Source organism: Narcine bancroftii, chromosome 2, assembly GCF_036971445.1.
Source record: "Narcine bancroftii isolate sNarBan1 chromosome 2, sNarBan1.hap1, whole genome shotgun sequence".
NCBI lineage: Eukaryota > Metazoa > Chordata > Chondrichthyes > Torpediniformes > Narcinidae > Narcine > Narcine bancroftii.
This window is the reverse complement of record NC_091470.1, coordinates 227,748,016-227,762,019: the sequence shown is the minus strand read 5'-3', so window position 1 is coordinate 227,762,019 and position 14,004 is coordinate 227,748,016. Positions and strand designations below refer to the sequence as shown.

Below are 14,004 nucleotides of genomic sequence, written 5' to 3'. Positions count from 1 at the left end.
TATTGAAATGCATTTTTAGGCTGTTGATGAAATGAATGGAAAGGAAATTAATGGGAGACAGGTTTACGTTGGCCGGGCCCAGAAAAAGGTTGAGCGCCAGACAGAGCTGAAACGCAAATTTGAACAGATGAAACAGGACCGGATCACAAGATACCAGGTAAATAGCAGTTGCCAGTGATTTTGAGTTCATTGACTAAAGCAAAAGGATAACTAAACTGGTGCAAAATGTAATCTTAAAAACTGTTCAAAACTCATTTTATTATGTATTTTAATAAAAATTATGGTAAAATGATCAAAGAATATTTCTGGAACGAAACATGCCTGTGTGCCTTTAAGGCAGGCAAAAGTTGGCTAATTTTGTGTGTTATGTTTCGTGTATTAGTATGACAAAATCTTTTTAATCTTTGTATTGGTTTTTGAGAAAATACCAGATACATAGGATAATAAAATTCAGGTAAATGTAAATTAATGTTGCAGATAGTAAACAACAGTAAACAAGATACATTTGATCCATGTTGATAAAGAAAGGAAAAACCTATAACTAATCAAATTTCTAACCCCAACCTATTATCTGAGTGAGTACAGTCAGAACCAGACATCAACTACTAATTTCAACACTAATAGTTCAAAAAAATGAAGAAAAGGAGGGAAGAAAAGAATTTAAAATAAAGAGGAATTATGTAAAATTGGGCTAAACCAAAATAACCAAAATGCTTTCTTAATTGGAACCAAATATGCAAAGTATGTCTAACTACCAAATTATCAGTTAGTTTGGAGAGCAAAAAAGGCAAATGTACTCCTAGTATTGAGATAACATGACAATCTAATCTAGACCGTGGGTAAAAAGGTTATCTTATTTTGTTCTGTTGTTATTCTTAAGGTATATCTTGGTATTTTCCCCCACTTTTTTAAATTAATTTTTAAAAATTTAGACACAGCATGGTACAGGCCATTTTGGCCCACGAGCCCGTGCCACCCAACTAACCTCCAACCCCAGTAAGTTTCGAACAGTGGGAGGAAACCAGAGCCCCTGGGGAAAATCCACACAGACATGAGAATGTACAAACTCCTTACAGACAGCGCGGGATTTGATCCCTGGTCCAAATCAATGACACAGTAACAGCGTTACACTAACCGTGCCGCCATGATAGCTTTGTTTGTATTGTGTTGTAGCATGGTACCAAATCTTAAAGGGCAAGTTTGGCCTACCCTGCTCTGAACGTATATGATTTTCTTTATCCATAATGAAAGACGATTGATGGACACTAATCTTTTTAGCTATCAATATGTTGGTAAATGTAGTTTTGTTATGTTGTCAATTTTGATTGTTTCATTTCTTAATTATTATTGATTTCATGATGAAACTTTGGTAGTGCAGGAAGGCTCCCTGCAGTTCCATGTGTGCACTGATACCCAACAAGGGTTTTGTTGTTTGTGTGATATGGCTAAAAATGGGTTAAAAATTTATTATATGCCCCTAGTTGATCTTCAGTAGACTTCTACATGATACCTTGATTCTTGGAGATCCGTTCAGCACATGTAGAGGATTTGGGATGTACACTTGCTGAATACACAATTTTTGACATGTTCTGTAGTTACTACTCTCCTCTTGGTGATGGTAGGCGATTTGAAAGTGATGTAACTGCGTGTCACAAAGTTGTATGTTGCTGGTTACCATTATCTGAAATTTAGATTATGCATGGAATCTTTATGCCATGTATAAAGCAAACTTTGTGTAGCCAAAGCCTGTTTAGTTTTGAGGAACACAACACTATGATCATTTCTAATTATGATTTTGAAGATATTTGAAGCATTGAAGGGAGATTGTGGTCTAGCACATTCCCTTGAGTGTATTGATTGAATGTTTGCTCTTTCCCTTCTTCCCAGATCCATCTCCTTTGCTTCACAATGTCTTGATTGGTTTTTTTCTTCTCTGGCTCCTTGATATCACACTTAAACATATTTTGGGCACTTGCATCACTGAATTTGGCTCTTGGTCCTTGTCTGGAGCAAAGTCTGCTAAGTATCAGCAAGCAAGTCATTTTCAATTTTTTTAATACATAACAAAATGTATAAACACAGTGTATATAGAATACATATTAAGTACAAAAAGAAAAACAACACTTTATATAAAGCTATTATAATCAGTACCCATATCACTAATCACTTCAAAAGTCTAAATTAAGGAATGATATGAAATATATATTATCCTAGACCGAAGTTATATGGCGAAAAGATTAGTACCCTGCTTCAGAAAAAGAAAACATGAAAAAAGAACATAAAATTATCACCAAAATAATTACTGTTCCAGAAGTTCTGAAAATAGTTTACAAATGGTCCCCAGATATTTTGAAGATTCATATTCGTATCAGTTATAGAGCATCAGATTTTCTCTAAGATGAGGCAAGACATAATTTCACATGACTGGACTGTGGAGCAGCATCCTTCCCCCTAAATAGTATTACACATTTTCCCATAAGGGAAGTAAAAAGTATTATTTGACATTTAATTTAATTAAAGTCATGCCATTCTCTCCAATAGTGCTGAAAAGTGCAACTAAGGATTAGGCTCTATAAGTTTAGGACAAGAGTTATTGATAAGTCTGAAAAATCTCTGTCCAGTATATTCTAAGGCCTGAATAAGTCCAAAACACATGTTTTAATGTAGCATCCTCATTGTTACATCTGTCATAATGCAGACTCAGGTACATACAAAAAAATTTAGTTTTGGACATGTGAGCTCTATGGACTACTTTAAATTGTAAGAGAATGACGAGCACATAATGAGATATTACCAATTTAAAGATCAAATCCCAACTTTCTTCAGATATTGAAAAATGTAAGCCTGTTTTCATGCTTTTTAAATTTTATCTAAAGGAACGACTCAATGTCAGAAACATTTCATAAATAGTAACTATTAAACTTTTCTGTGAAGGTTTTAAATTAAAAATTGTCAATAATATTCAGGTCAGCAGCATTAGGAAACTCAGATAATTGAGAATGGAAAAAGTTTCTAATCTGCAAAAACCAAATAAAAAGAGTTTTGGGTAAAGCAAATTTACTTGCCAGTTGTTCAAATGAAGTAAGACAAATTGTTAAAAAATAAATCTTTAAAACTTGTAATACCTATTCTATACCAGTCATAAAAAGTTAAATTATTCATAGAAGGTTGAAAAAAATAATTGGATAAAATAGGACTGGAAAGAGAAAGCCTGCTTAATCCAAAATATTTTGAGTTGCAACCAGATCCTCAATGTATGTTTAACTACTGGATTATCAATTAATATTTAATTTTTTAAAGAAAAAGGTAGTGCATATCCAAGAAGTGCAATAATGGAGAATTTTCTTGCAGATTTTTAACTCCAATGTGATCCGTCTTGGGCAATCCAGTCAATTATTGTAATACATCCAAAACGTGATAGTATGTATGTTAATTGCCCAATAGTAAAATCTGAAATTAGGAAAAGCCAAACCTATTTCTTTTAGATTTTTGAAGGTGGATTTTATTAAGGACATTTATTCTTCTATATGTATGACCATAAAATTGAACCAAGTGAATCAAAAAATGATTTAGGAATGAAGGTTGGTATAGCTTGAAAAATATGTAAAAAAATTTAGGTCACATATTCATTTTAATTTGTCCAACTAAAGATAAAGAAAGAAATTACCATTTCAATAATGACTGCTGCACCTGTTTTAGTAAAGTAATAAAAAATTTTATAAATTTTTTTTGTAATTATAATACCAAGATCAGTGAATTGATTTCTGACAATACCTTTTCAGTTTGAGGCATTTAAAGGAAAAGCTCACATGAAGATTTAATTTGTTAATACTGTTAATGACATAAGCTAATCAAGATGAGGCTGTGTGGTGTACTGGATTTATCCTGATTTTTATGGTCTGGCACATCTGAGCAATTTCCACATTCAGTTAAATGATGGTAGAGGTTTAGGTTAGAGGTGTGCTCATCCAATAAAGTTCTTCTGTGATGTTGGAGCTATGCATTTAGCTTAGCTTGACATTTCATAGAACGAATCAATGGTTTAAAGTTTGGGACTTTGTAGAATATCAAATTATGAAGGTTTCAGACTTGAAATGTTCACTATTTTCCCCTTATTGATTTTGTTTGACCAGCTGGGCTCCTCCAACAGGATGTTTTTTTTGCTCCAGATTCCAGCACCACAGTCTCTTGTTTCTAGATGTTTGATCTGCGTGATCTCAGTGACTGGAGGATTCTGAGCACTTCAGAGTCAGACAGCAAAAATTAGTTAACACTACGCAACTAATGCAGAGGTATAATCTTTCAGAAAGCTTGTAGATTCTGTATTGCCATTTTAATGAAGAGTTATTTTGGTGTTAGAATTGCCCTTCAACAGCAGTTCAATTGGTATCTGGTATTAAATGTTTAATTAAATTTGCTGTTTTAAAATCCAAATAATTTGCAACCTAATGTGTCTTGGAGCAAGACTGTCTTTTTAAAAATATAATATAAATGCACTTTTTTTTTCCTGGGTTTTGCAGTGAAGCTTGGGGTCTGCCATTGTTGATGGCAATGTTCATGTTTCACCTATTACCATATCTTTGCCCATAACGTGTGGACATATAACACGGAGAAAATCATAAATTGTAAAAATATTTTCATATAACATGCACACGCATATATTGTGCGGGTGTAGTATTCTAAATTCTGACTGACAAAAGCAATTTGCATTTAAATGGGACATGAAAAAATGTGCATACCAGTACAGTTAATATTCCACAATTGACACCCAATCAATTTCCCCCAGAGGTGTCAATCACCCATTATATAAATTATTATCCTGTTGCAACACATTAACAAGCTTTGGAGAGGATCAATTAAATAGATCAAAGACAGGCTTCAGAACAGCAGAAAATTTCTACTCTGGTGGCAGTGTGAAAATGTTGATGAAATTTGTAATGCAAATTCCATCCTATAATTTTTCCACTCGTACCCCTACACATTTTTACAGAGCAGCTGCAGTGTAAATTGACCGGAGCAACTCTGTAAGATAAAGGCTTAATCAATACGATGTCCTCCCCCCACCCCCACCCCGCTTACAAGCTCCACAACACAGGAAGGCTGTGTAAAACTACTGTGTAAACGACCACATCAGGACGTACTGGAGGGAAGTATGCTAATTTTTCAGAATAATTCCAAAGTTTCTGTGTAAAAATGCCCATAGTTAAGCAGGATATTTAATTCTAATGTCATAAATCAGAGGCACTTGATATGTTAATCTCCCTCAGGGCCGGGTCTGGTCAATTAACATTAAGGTGCAGTGCCCTAGCCCGAATGTTCTGCTTGTAGGACTAACATGGCATTCAGTACAGAGTTACTCCCAAGATCAAAATTTCCCAAGCCCGCTATAAATTGTGCGCATACTTTCATTGCTGCTATTGTCATGCTCGCTGTAATATTCGAACACTCGCTATAAATTGCCAGTGTGCCTGACCCACAGCTGCCAAAAATTGTACACGTTCTTTCAATGTGGCTATTATATTCCCACACCCGCTATAAATTGCCAGTTCGACTTTCCCATGCCTGCTATTAATTGTGTGCATTCTTTCAATATATATAAAAATATTCTCGTATAGCGTGTACATGCATATAATGTGTGGTGGGGGGTGTGCCTGGCTTGTAAAATAAGCATAACGCACACATTATATGTGTAAAAATAGGGAAAGTGGGAATCTTCTCACAGCTGATCAGTTACAGGATGACTGAGCTTTGATTCCAGGATTTGGTAATGTTATCTATGCTGTTACTCTTTTGGAGCATGTAGCGAGTAGTCTTGATTTTTAAAGCATATTCATGATTAAAAATGTTTTAGTTTAAACTCTGTTTTTCAATTATAGGGTGTCAACCTTTACGTCAAAAATCTGGATGATGGTATTGATGATGAGCGACTGCGCAAAGAATTTTCACCATTTGGTACAATTACAAGTGCTAAGGTATTGCTGATTTATTTATGCACTAATATATTACTACCATCTAGTCTGTCAAAAGAACAAGAATTTTGTGCCAGAACTGTAGAAACAAATTAGTGGTAAATTGATATTATAAAACAGAAAAATCCTGTTGGTTTTGCTTAAGCTCTGGAATTCTGATAAAGAATCCTGATGGCAAACAGTGCAGACGTATAATTTTAAAATAATTGAAGTAATGGATTATTACCCAAATGAAATATCTTCCATTTTACCTGCATAGGTGATGATGGAACATGGGCGCAGTAAAGGCTTCGGATTTGTCTGCTTCTCATCACCAGAAGAAGCTACCAAGGCTGTTACAGAGATGAACGGCCGGATTGTTAGCACCAAGCCATTGTACGTTGCTCTGGCTCAACGCAAAGAAGAACGACAAGCTCATTTAACAAACCAATACATGCAGAGAATGGCCAGTGTCAGAGCTGTTCCAAATCCCGTTATCAATCCTTACCAACCTGCTCCACCTTCAGGATATTTCATGGCAGCTATCCCTCAGGTAAATTCACACTGCACTAAAAGAACACCTAGAAGTGGAGGTGGATTTTGTATCAAGAGCTTAGCATAAGTATAGGTTATATAAAATTATTAAATTTTTCACAGGCTCAGAACCGTGCTGCATATTACCCAACAAGTCAGCTTACACAGCTTCGACCAAGCCCTCGATGGGCTACCCAGGGTGTTAGACCCCAGGGTAAGTGCAAATGATGTTAAGGTGAAAACTTGCTGTGTCTACAAAAACACCTGTATACTAACTTTGATTTGTCTGATTTCTGTATAATTGTTTTTCCTCTTCAGCATTCCAGAGCATGCCTGGCAGCATGCGCCAAACAGGGCCCCGACCACCAACCATCAGTTCCATGAGACCAACTTCAGCTCAGGTGCCTCGAGTGATGAGCACTCAACGTGTTGGTGAGTTTGTAATTTTTATAAGAATGTCTTTTAACCCTAAAATGAAGTTCCGGGAGTTATTAGTTGAGGTGTGTTATGTTACACTATTTGGTGTTTTTGGATCTGATCTCTTTTGGAAACGTCCTTTCATTCTTGGTAAAAGCATCTGGTGGGTGACTGGTGGTTTAAAGAAAGTGCTGGCACACTACACTGGCTCTTTAAATGTAGTAGAAGTTACTTGAGATTTAAAAGAAGATTAAAATGCTGCTTGCATTTCTTGATTTTCACAATGTAGAGATGTTCCAGCCAAGTAATCATTCTTAAAGCTTCATTGGAGGTATGGAGAGAAACCTGCATTCATCTTAGGCTGGCATGGTTGGTTGTGTAGTTAGCGCAACACCTTTGCAGCACCAGCGATTGGAATCAATTTTAGCATGGGAATTTGTATGTTCTCCCTGTGTCTGCTAGAGTTTTCTCCGGGGCTTCAGTTTCCTTCCACCATTCAAAAATGTACTGAGGGTGTAGGTTAATGGGGTATAAATTGGGATGCATGAACTCATAGGCCGAAATGTCCTGTTATTGTAATATATGCCTAAATTTTTTTAAAAATCAATTTTGAAATCTATATTGTCTATAGTGAGGTGTTTAATTGGCCTGGAACTTGCTGCGTAATACCAGCATTTCTTGATACAAGTATAAAATTTGGAATAGCTAATCAAGTCTCTGTTAACTTTAGCAGACTGGGAAGATTAACATAATTTGCTGCAATTGCCAAGTAGTTATGTTAAACTTGTCAGATTAAAATGATGGTGATGTAGTGGCAGCAAAAAGGAAAGAGACTCTCCACCACTATGTTGGGAGTTTCAATGGCAGTTTAATTCAAAACCCGCGCATGCCCCTTTAAGGGCAGTATGAGCTCCACCCCCGTGCAGGCGGTGACGTCATCATGCTGCCTAGGGTGCACGCTCAGTTCAAACAATGAGGCAAGGAGGTCCCCTGATGGCGCCCTCTGCTGGCAGCCGCGCCGGCGGTGCAGCGGTACAAGCGAGGCCGGTTCGTTACGAGTAAGCACTGCCACACAACCCCCCCCCCCCCAGAACAAGCTCACGTGTCTCACTGCTTGGGTGGCCAGCCTCGGCACTTATGTTGGGCCGTCTGAACTGGCTAACTGGGGTCCAGGTGCGCTGCCTTGAGGCAGTTGATCGTGAATAGTTCTCCTTTGCCCCCCCCCATGTCTAAAGTGAAAGTCTTGCCTAATTGCTGCAGGACTCTGTAGGGCCCTTCATAATGTCGTGGCGTACGAACCAAGCCGGATGAATAAGTACTCGGCTGTGTCTAGTTCCTTGGGCAGGCGGGACGGTCGGCCACCGTGGAGGGATGGAGGTGGGGGGGCTAGCGAGGCAAGTTTATTCTGAAGGTCTGTCAATAAGGTCGGATTGTCAGCTGCCAAGTCTGTGTCTGGGCCAAAAAACTCTTTGGGAAGCGACATTGGCACGCCGTAAACCAACTCCGCAGATGATAACTGCAGATCCTTTTTTCGGGGCCGTCCTGATGCCGAGTAGAACCCAGGGCAACTCATCCACCCAACCGGGGCTGGTGAGGCGAGCCATGAGGGCTGACTTAAGGTGCTGGTGGAATCACTTCACTAGGCCGTTGGCTTGAGGGTGATAGGCCATGGTGTGGAGCTTGACCCCCCCCCCCCAAAAGGCTTGCCACTTGTGCCCAGAGGGCAAACATGAATTGGGCACCTCTGTCGCTGATAATGTATGCCGGGACTCTGAATCTGGCGATCCAGTGAGTAAGTTCCTGGGGAGTTTCAACGGCAGTTTAATTCAAAACACGCATGTGCCCCTTTAAGGAGCTCCGCCCCATGCAGGTGGTGACATCATCACGCTGTCTGGGGCACGCGCTCAGCTCAAACAATGAGGCAAGGAGGTTCCCCGACGGCTCCCTGTGCCCACAGCTGCCCCAACGGTACAAGTGGGGCTGGTTCGCTAAATTTTTATAACTTTTCGTAATTGTAATTCCTACATATTGGAATTGATCTTTGCTTAAAGGAACTAAAGAGCTACCAACTGCAAATTGGAGGAACAATACCTCATATTCCATCTGGGCATCCTCCAACCGAATAGCATTAACCCAGACTTCTCTGGTTTCCTTTACTCCAGCTCTGCAATCATTTGTCCCCTTTTTCTCTCCTGTCTTATTCATGTCCAATTATCACCTTTTGCCTGTTTGCCTGGGCTCCTCTCCCAGCCTTTTTTATTCAGTTGCCTGCCAGCTTTTTGCTCATATCTTGAAAAAGGGCTCAAACCCAAAGCATTGGTATATTATCTTTACCTTCTGTGGCTCCTGCTGAGTTCCTCAAGCATTTTTGTGTTTTTACTTAAAGGAACAAAATGTTATTTCCACTGAAATATCTGTGAGTTAAATGTTAATTATTTGTGATGGCAAAAAAAAATATATTTAAGATGTGAGAAAACTTGACTCGTGTGGACAATTTGGAAAGGTAAAATTGTAAATTGTTGATTAGACATTTAAAGCTCTTCCATTTTCAAATCAAACAAATGACATTTATTTTTGAACTTTGGGAATTTCTTTTTAAAGCAAACACAGCAACACAGACAATGGGACCTCGCCCTGGTACTACTGCTCCTGGTGTTCGTTCATTTACACAATACAAATATGCTGCAGGAGTTCGCAATCCTCAACAACATCTAAATACTCAGCCTCCAGTTGCTATGCAACAGGTACATGTTCTATTCCGATTTTACAAATAACAACATTGGTTAGTATGCACTTGGAATATCGTGTGCAGTTCTGGTCTCCATTGCATTGAAGGATTGCACTGTAATAAGCTGTATCCGCTTTACCAGGATATTACTTTAATTGGATGAATTTAGTTTAAGGAAAGGAATTATATAGATTGGACTTGTTTTCCCTAAGCAAAGAAGCTCGATAAATAAAATTGAGAGGTGTGGATAGGAGAGATGGTTGAAACCTTTACTATAGTAGTGGTATCGTACACTTCAAGATGAGGGAAAGGGGATTTAAGGGGGTAAGTTTTAGAGTAGTTCAGGTCTCAAATATGCCAGAGCTGGTGGTGGAAACATAAGATTTCTGTTTAAGACATATTTGGAGGGGAAAATTTTTTTTTAATTAGACATACAGCACTGTTACAGGCCATTTCAGCCCACGAATCTGTGCCCTCAATTTACACCTAATTAATCTACGCTCCAAGTACATTTTGAATGGTGGGAAGAAACAGGAGCCCCCGGGGGAAAAGTCACGTAGACTCAGGGAAAATATGCCAACTTCTTACAGACAGTGTGGGATTTGAACCCTGGTCCCGATCGCTGGTACTGTAAAGTCACTGCACTAACCATAAGTCAACTGTACCACCCCCTACACTTGTGTTTATCAGTTTTTTTCATTCTAATATGTATGGTGCACTCTACATAATTTCATTACTAAATTGTAGCAAAAGGTACCAACAGTAATGCCACTGATTTGCATGGATGCATGAAGCATTCCTCTAGTGTAGGATGGATATTAATTCCAAAGACAATTTTAGTTATTAAATTGTATTCTTCTAAAATATAATTGGACCTTGATAACAAGGGATAAAACTTTGAAACTGCATTTGATGTGTACTCTCCCTTTCCAGCCTGCAGTTCATGTACAAGGCCAAGAACCCTTGACTGCTTCCATGCTGGCTGCAGCCCCTCCCCAAGAACAGAAGCAGATGCTGGGTAAGAATCTAAAATTAATGGTGAATTTTAGAACAAGCTTAATGTGTTAGTTAATGATTTATATTCTGCTTTAATGCTGGAATTAGATGTGGCTTCTTACTGTGATTGGTTATGGAAGTAAGTTTTTTTTTAGTTAAAATCCAAAACATTTGAACGGTGATTGAAAATTGAAAAAAATATTAAAATGCTCAGGATGAAGCTGCATCCAGAAAGTGCAAAGCAAATTTAGTTTTGAATCAGAAATCTTTCATCAAAATTATGTAACATTGTTGACTTGAATAATAGTGCTTTGCAGTTCCTGCAATTATGCTGTCATCATTCAGAATACAGGTACATGATCCTTTATCTGGAACCCTTGGGAGACAGTAGGCTCCGAATTTCAGATTTTTACGGATTTGGGAAAACCCACCCGAATTGTACTGCCGTATCCACCTCCACCCTCTTCTGGTCCCTCGGCCGCCTCCCCCAACCGCCGGTCCCTCGGCCGCCTCCCCCAACCGCCGGTCCCTCGGCCGCCTCCCCCAACCGCCGGTCCCTCGGCCGCCTCCCCCAACCGCCGGTCCCTCGGCCGCCTCCCCCAACCGCCGGTCCCTCGGCCGCCTCCCCCAACCGCCGGTCCCTCGGCCGCCTCCCCCAACCGCCGGTCCCTCGGCCGCCTCCCCCAACCGCCGGTCCCTCGGCCGCCTCCCCCAACCGCCGGTCCCTCGGCCGCCTCCCCCAACCGCCGGTCCCTCGGCCGCCTCCCCCAACCGCCGGTCCCTCGGCCGCCTCCCCCAACCACCGGTCCCCACTTGCTGAATTTTGGAGCTTTCTGGATTTTAGATGTCCGGATAAAGGATCATGTACCTGTATTTGATGCTGAAGAATTCTCATTCCAGCTTATGAGCCTTAATGGCAAAGTGTTGGAGGGGAGGGTGGTAGAATGCATAATTGTACATGTTGTGAATGTTGTTGCAAATATTACTTGGTTTTAATGTGAAATACGCAGACATTTTTGTATTCTTTCAATTAAATGTTTCCTTGCAGGTGAACGCCTTTTCCCACTGATACAGAACATGCACCCAAATTTGGCGGGTAAAATTACTGGTATGCTTCTTGAGATTGATAACTCTGAATTGCTTCATATGCTGGAGTCCCCAGAGTCTTTGCGCTCCAAGGTAATCTGAGATTTAACATTTGAAGTGCTTTTATTTAAAAAAAGTTGAGAAAGTAGATTCAAAGTGGTCTGATATAAACCTTTATCAATTATTTTTTTTTTGTTTAGATAAATGGAGCTCACATTTGTGTTCAATAATTAATTTTAGTCTTGCTAAAATATACTGCTTTGTTGCAGAATTAACACATTTTTATTGCATTTCAGGTTGATGAAGCTGTTGCTGTACTGCAAGCTCATCAAGCTAAAGAAGCGGCTCAGAAAGTAGTTGTGCCAAATGCTGCTGGTGTTTAATTTTCTGGAGGTAGGTAATAAAACAAAGTGCCCTTTCACAAAGACTGCTGCTGAGGTCAGAGTTAAGTTGCTATAAATGTAGTTTGTCATGCCCAGTTTTTGCAATATAGTGCCTTTATTGGCCATGTGATGAATGTTGCTGGCTATAATGGAAAAAAAATCACTAAGGTAGCAAGATGGTTGGATGAGGTGGGTTATGAATACACGTAGGGCAATTGCCATTGTCGGTTGAATGCAAAGTCATATTTGAATATTATAAACCCTTGTGCTATATATAGGGCTGTCATGCAGTTGCACTTTAAAGTGTACATGAGGGAAGTAGAGTGATACTGCCAGGTTTGCTGAAGTTTAGCTATGAGAAAAGATGGACGAGTCTGAGTGGTCTTTAGCTGAGCCAGCTATGTATATTTTGCGATATATGAAATGAGGCCCACCTCAAATGGTTAGGACGAAAATATTTCTCTGGGCATAGAATTATAAGGCACATATTTTTGATTTGTCAAGGGTCTATGAAGTTGAGAAAATTTCCCCCATCTACGGTGAGGACTCTCAAACTAACACAGAGGGAGAAAACTTAATTATATTGAAAGTCTTTTTAAAAAATTAGATGAGTTTGGAAATGTGATAACTAGCTTTTACTTGTCAATGAAATAGTGGGCTAAAAGACTATTAAATAGAATATTTATGACTCGTGTTTAATGATTACTGCTGCTGAGGTCAGAGTCCAGATGGAATGACAAAATGTGTCATTGTTCTTTGATTCTATGGCTTCACTCTAGCTGCAGTTGGCATAATTGTCTCATTAGGTTGCAAAGATTAAAGATGGTTAAGGAGTGTCATCACATTGGCCAATTAACATTCATTCTGTTATTAAGAAATTGACCGCTAATCATTTTTGTGTATAAATACAAAGTTGTACGTTCATCAGTTTCCCTTTATCTGATATTACCCAAAAAGTGCTTGTTAAAATGCACCAATTTGAGGTTAGATCTATCATAGATGTAAGATAGATATTTATAAGATGAAATGCATTTGGAATAATGAATTTAATATTTTTTTTTCTCTTTTTAGGAGAGAGGAGGACCATGAAGCTTGCATTACTGAAGAAAAAAATCTAAACATTGGAAAAAATTTAAAAATGTTTAAAACATCGCAAAACAAAAAATGTGTCTTAAAAAAAAGAAAGGAAACCTCTAAGCTTATCAAACAAAGTCACTACCGGGGCTGGCATAAGTGATGTTAGTCCTCGACTTAATGGGAAAATATTTTAAAAAAATTGTAAAATGAAAAGTTTTCTAGGCCGGGGTAGGTGTTTTATGCACAGAAATGTTTGATGCATTCCTTTCTTTAAAGTTTTGTAATCCATTACTGTGGAAATGCTCGGCAGATCCACACTGTGTTTAGTTGGCAGTGTGTTTGATGGTTGAGCATTAGAAACTGAAACTGAAATTTGGATTATAGAATGCTTGCTTTAATAAAAATGCTGAATAATAACTTGGTGTTCTGAATTTTTCAATTTCTGTGCTCATTTGGATGCAATGACATTTATTCTGAAGATCTGACATGGTTCAGTGAAAGATTTTGTGCCCATTCTGTTGTTTTTGGTAGGGAATGAAAGGTCTTTTTTATTTGCCATATCCATCTTTTTATAAGTGTTCTAAGATAAAACTTGCAGTTCCAAATCGAGTAGACTGCAGGAAACTTCACCATATCAGAGGTAAATAAAAATAGATTAAGGGTAATGTGTAAGAGGGAATCTTAGTAGAAAGAACTTTGAGTGTAGTGCCTGGATGGTGGATGCAGTCCTTGATACTCTGGTTCAAGGGGCCTATTTCTGTCTACAGCATTTAAGTCTTGACAAGCATTTTATTGTCTAGGCATCAAAACCTATGGGTGAAGTGCAGTGCTGTGC

At 38.8% G+C, this 14,004-nt stretch overlaps 1 protein-coding gene across 2 annotated transcripts in view; it reads left to right on the top strand.

Annotated features, from left to right (window-relative positions):
• The window catches only part of pabpc1b (poly A binding protein, cytoplasmic 1 b), a 37,079-nt gene extending 23,493 nt beyond the window's left edge, over positions 1-13,586 (top strand). For both annotated transcript variants that reach the window (XM_069920436.1, XM_069920437.1), the window contains 10 exons: positions 20-157; positions 5,877-5,972; positions 6,229-6,501; positions 6,606-6,696; positions 6,801-6,914; positions 9,501-9,643; positions 10,561-10,645; positions 11,672-11,802; positions 12,006-12,102; positions 13,164-13,586. In XM_069920436.1, coding sequence (XP_069776537.1) covers positions 20-157; positions 5,877-5,972; positions 6,229-6,501; positions 6,606-6,696; positions 6,801-6,914; positions 9,501-9,643; positions 10,561-10,645; positions 11,672-11,802; positions 12,006-12,092 — 1,158 coding nt within the window. In that variant the 3' untranslated portion in view covers positions 12,093-12,102; positions 13,164-13,586. The remainder of the gene's footprint in view (positions 1-19; positions 158-5,876; positions 5,973-6,228; positions 6,502-6,605; positions 6,697-6,800; positions 6,915-9,500; positions 9,644-10,560; positions 10,646-11,671; positions 11,803-12,005; positions 12,103-13,163) is intronic.
• The last annotated feature ends 418 nt before the right edge of the window (positions 13,587-14,004 follow it).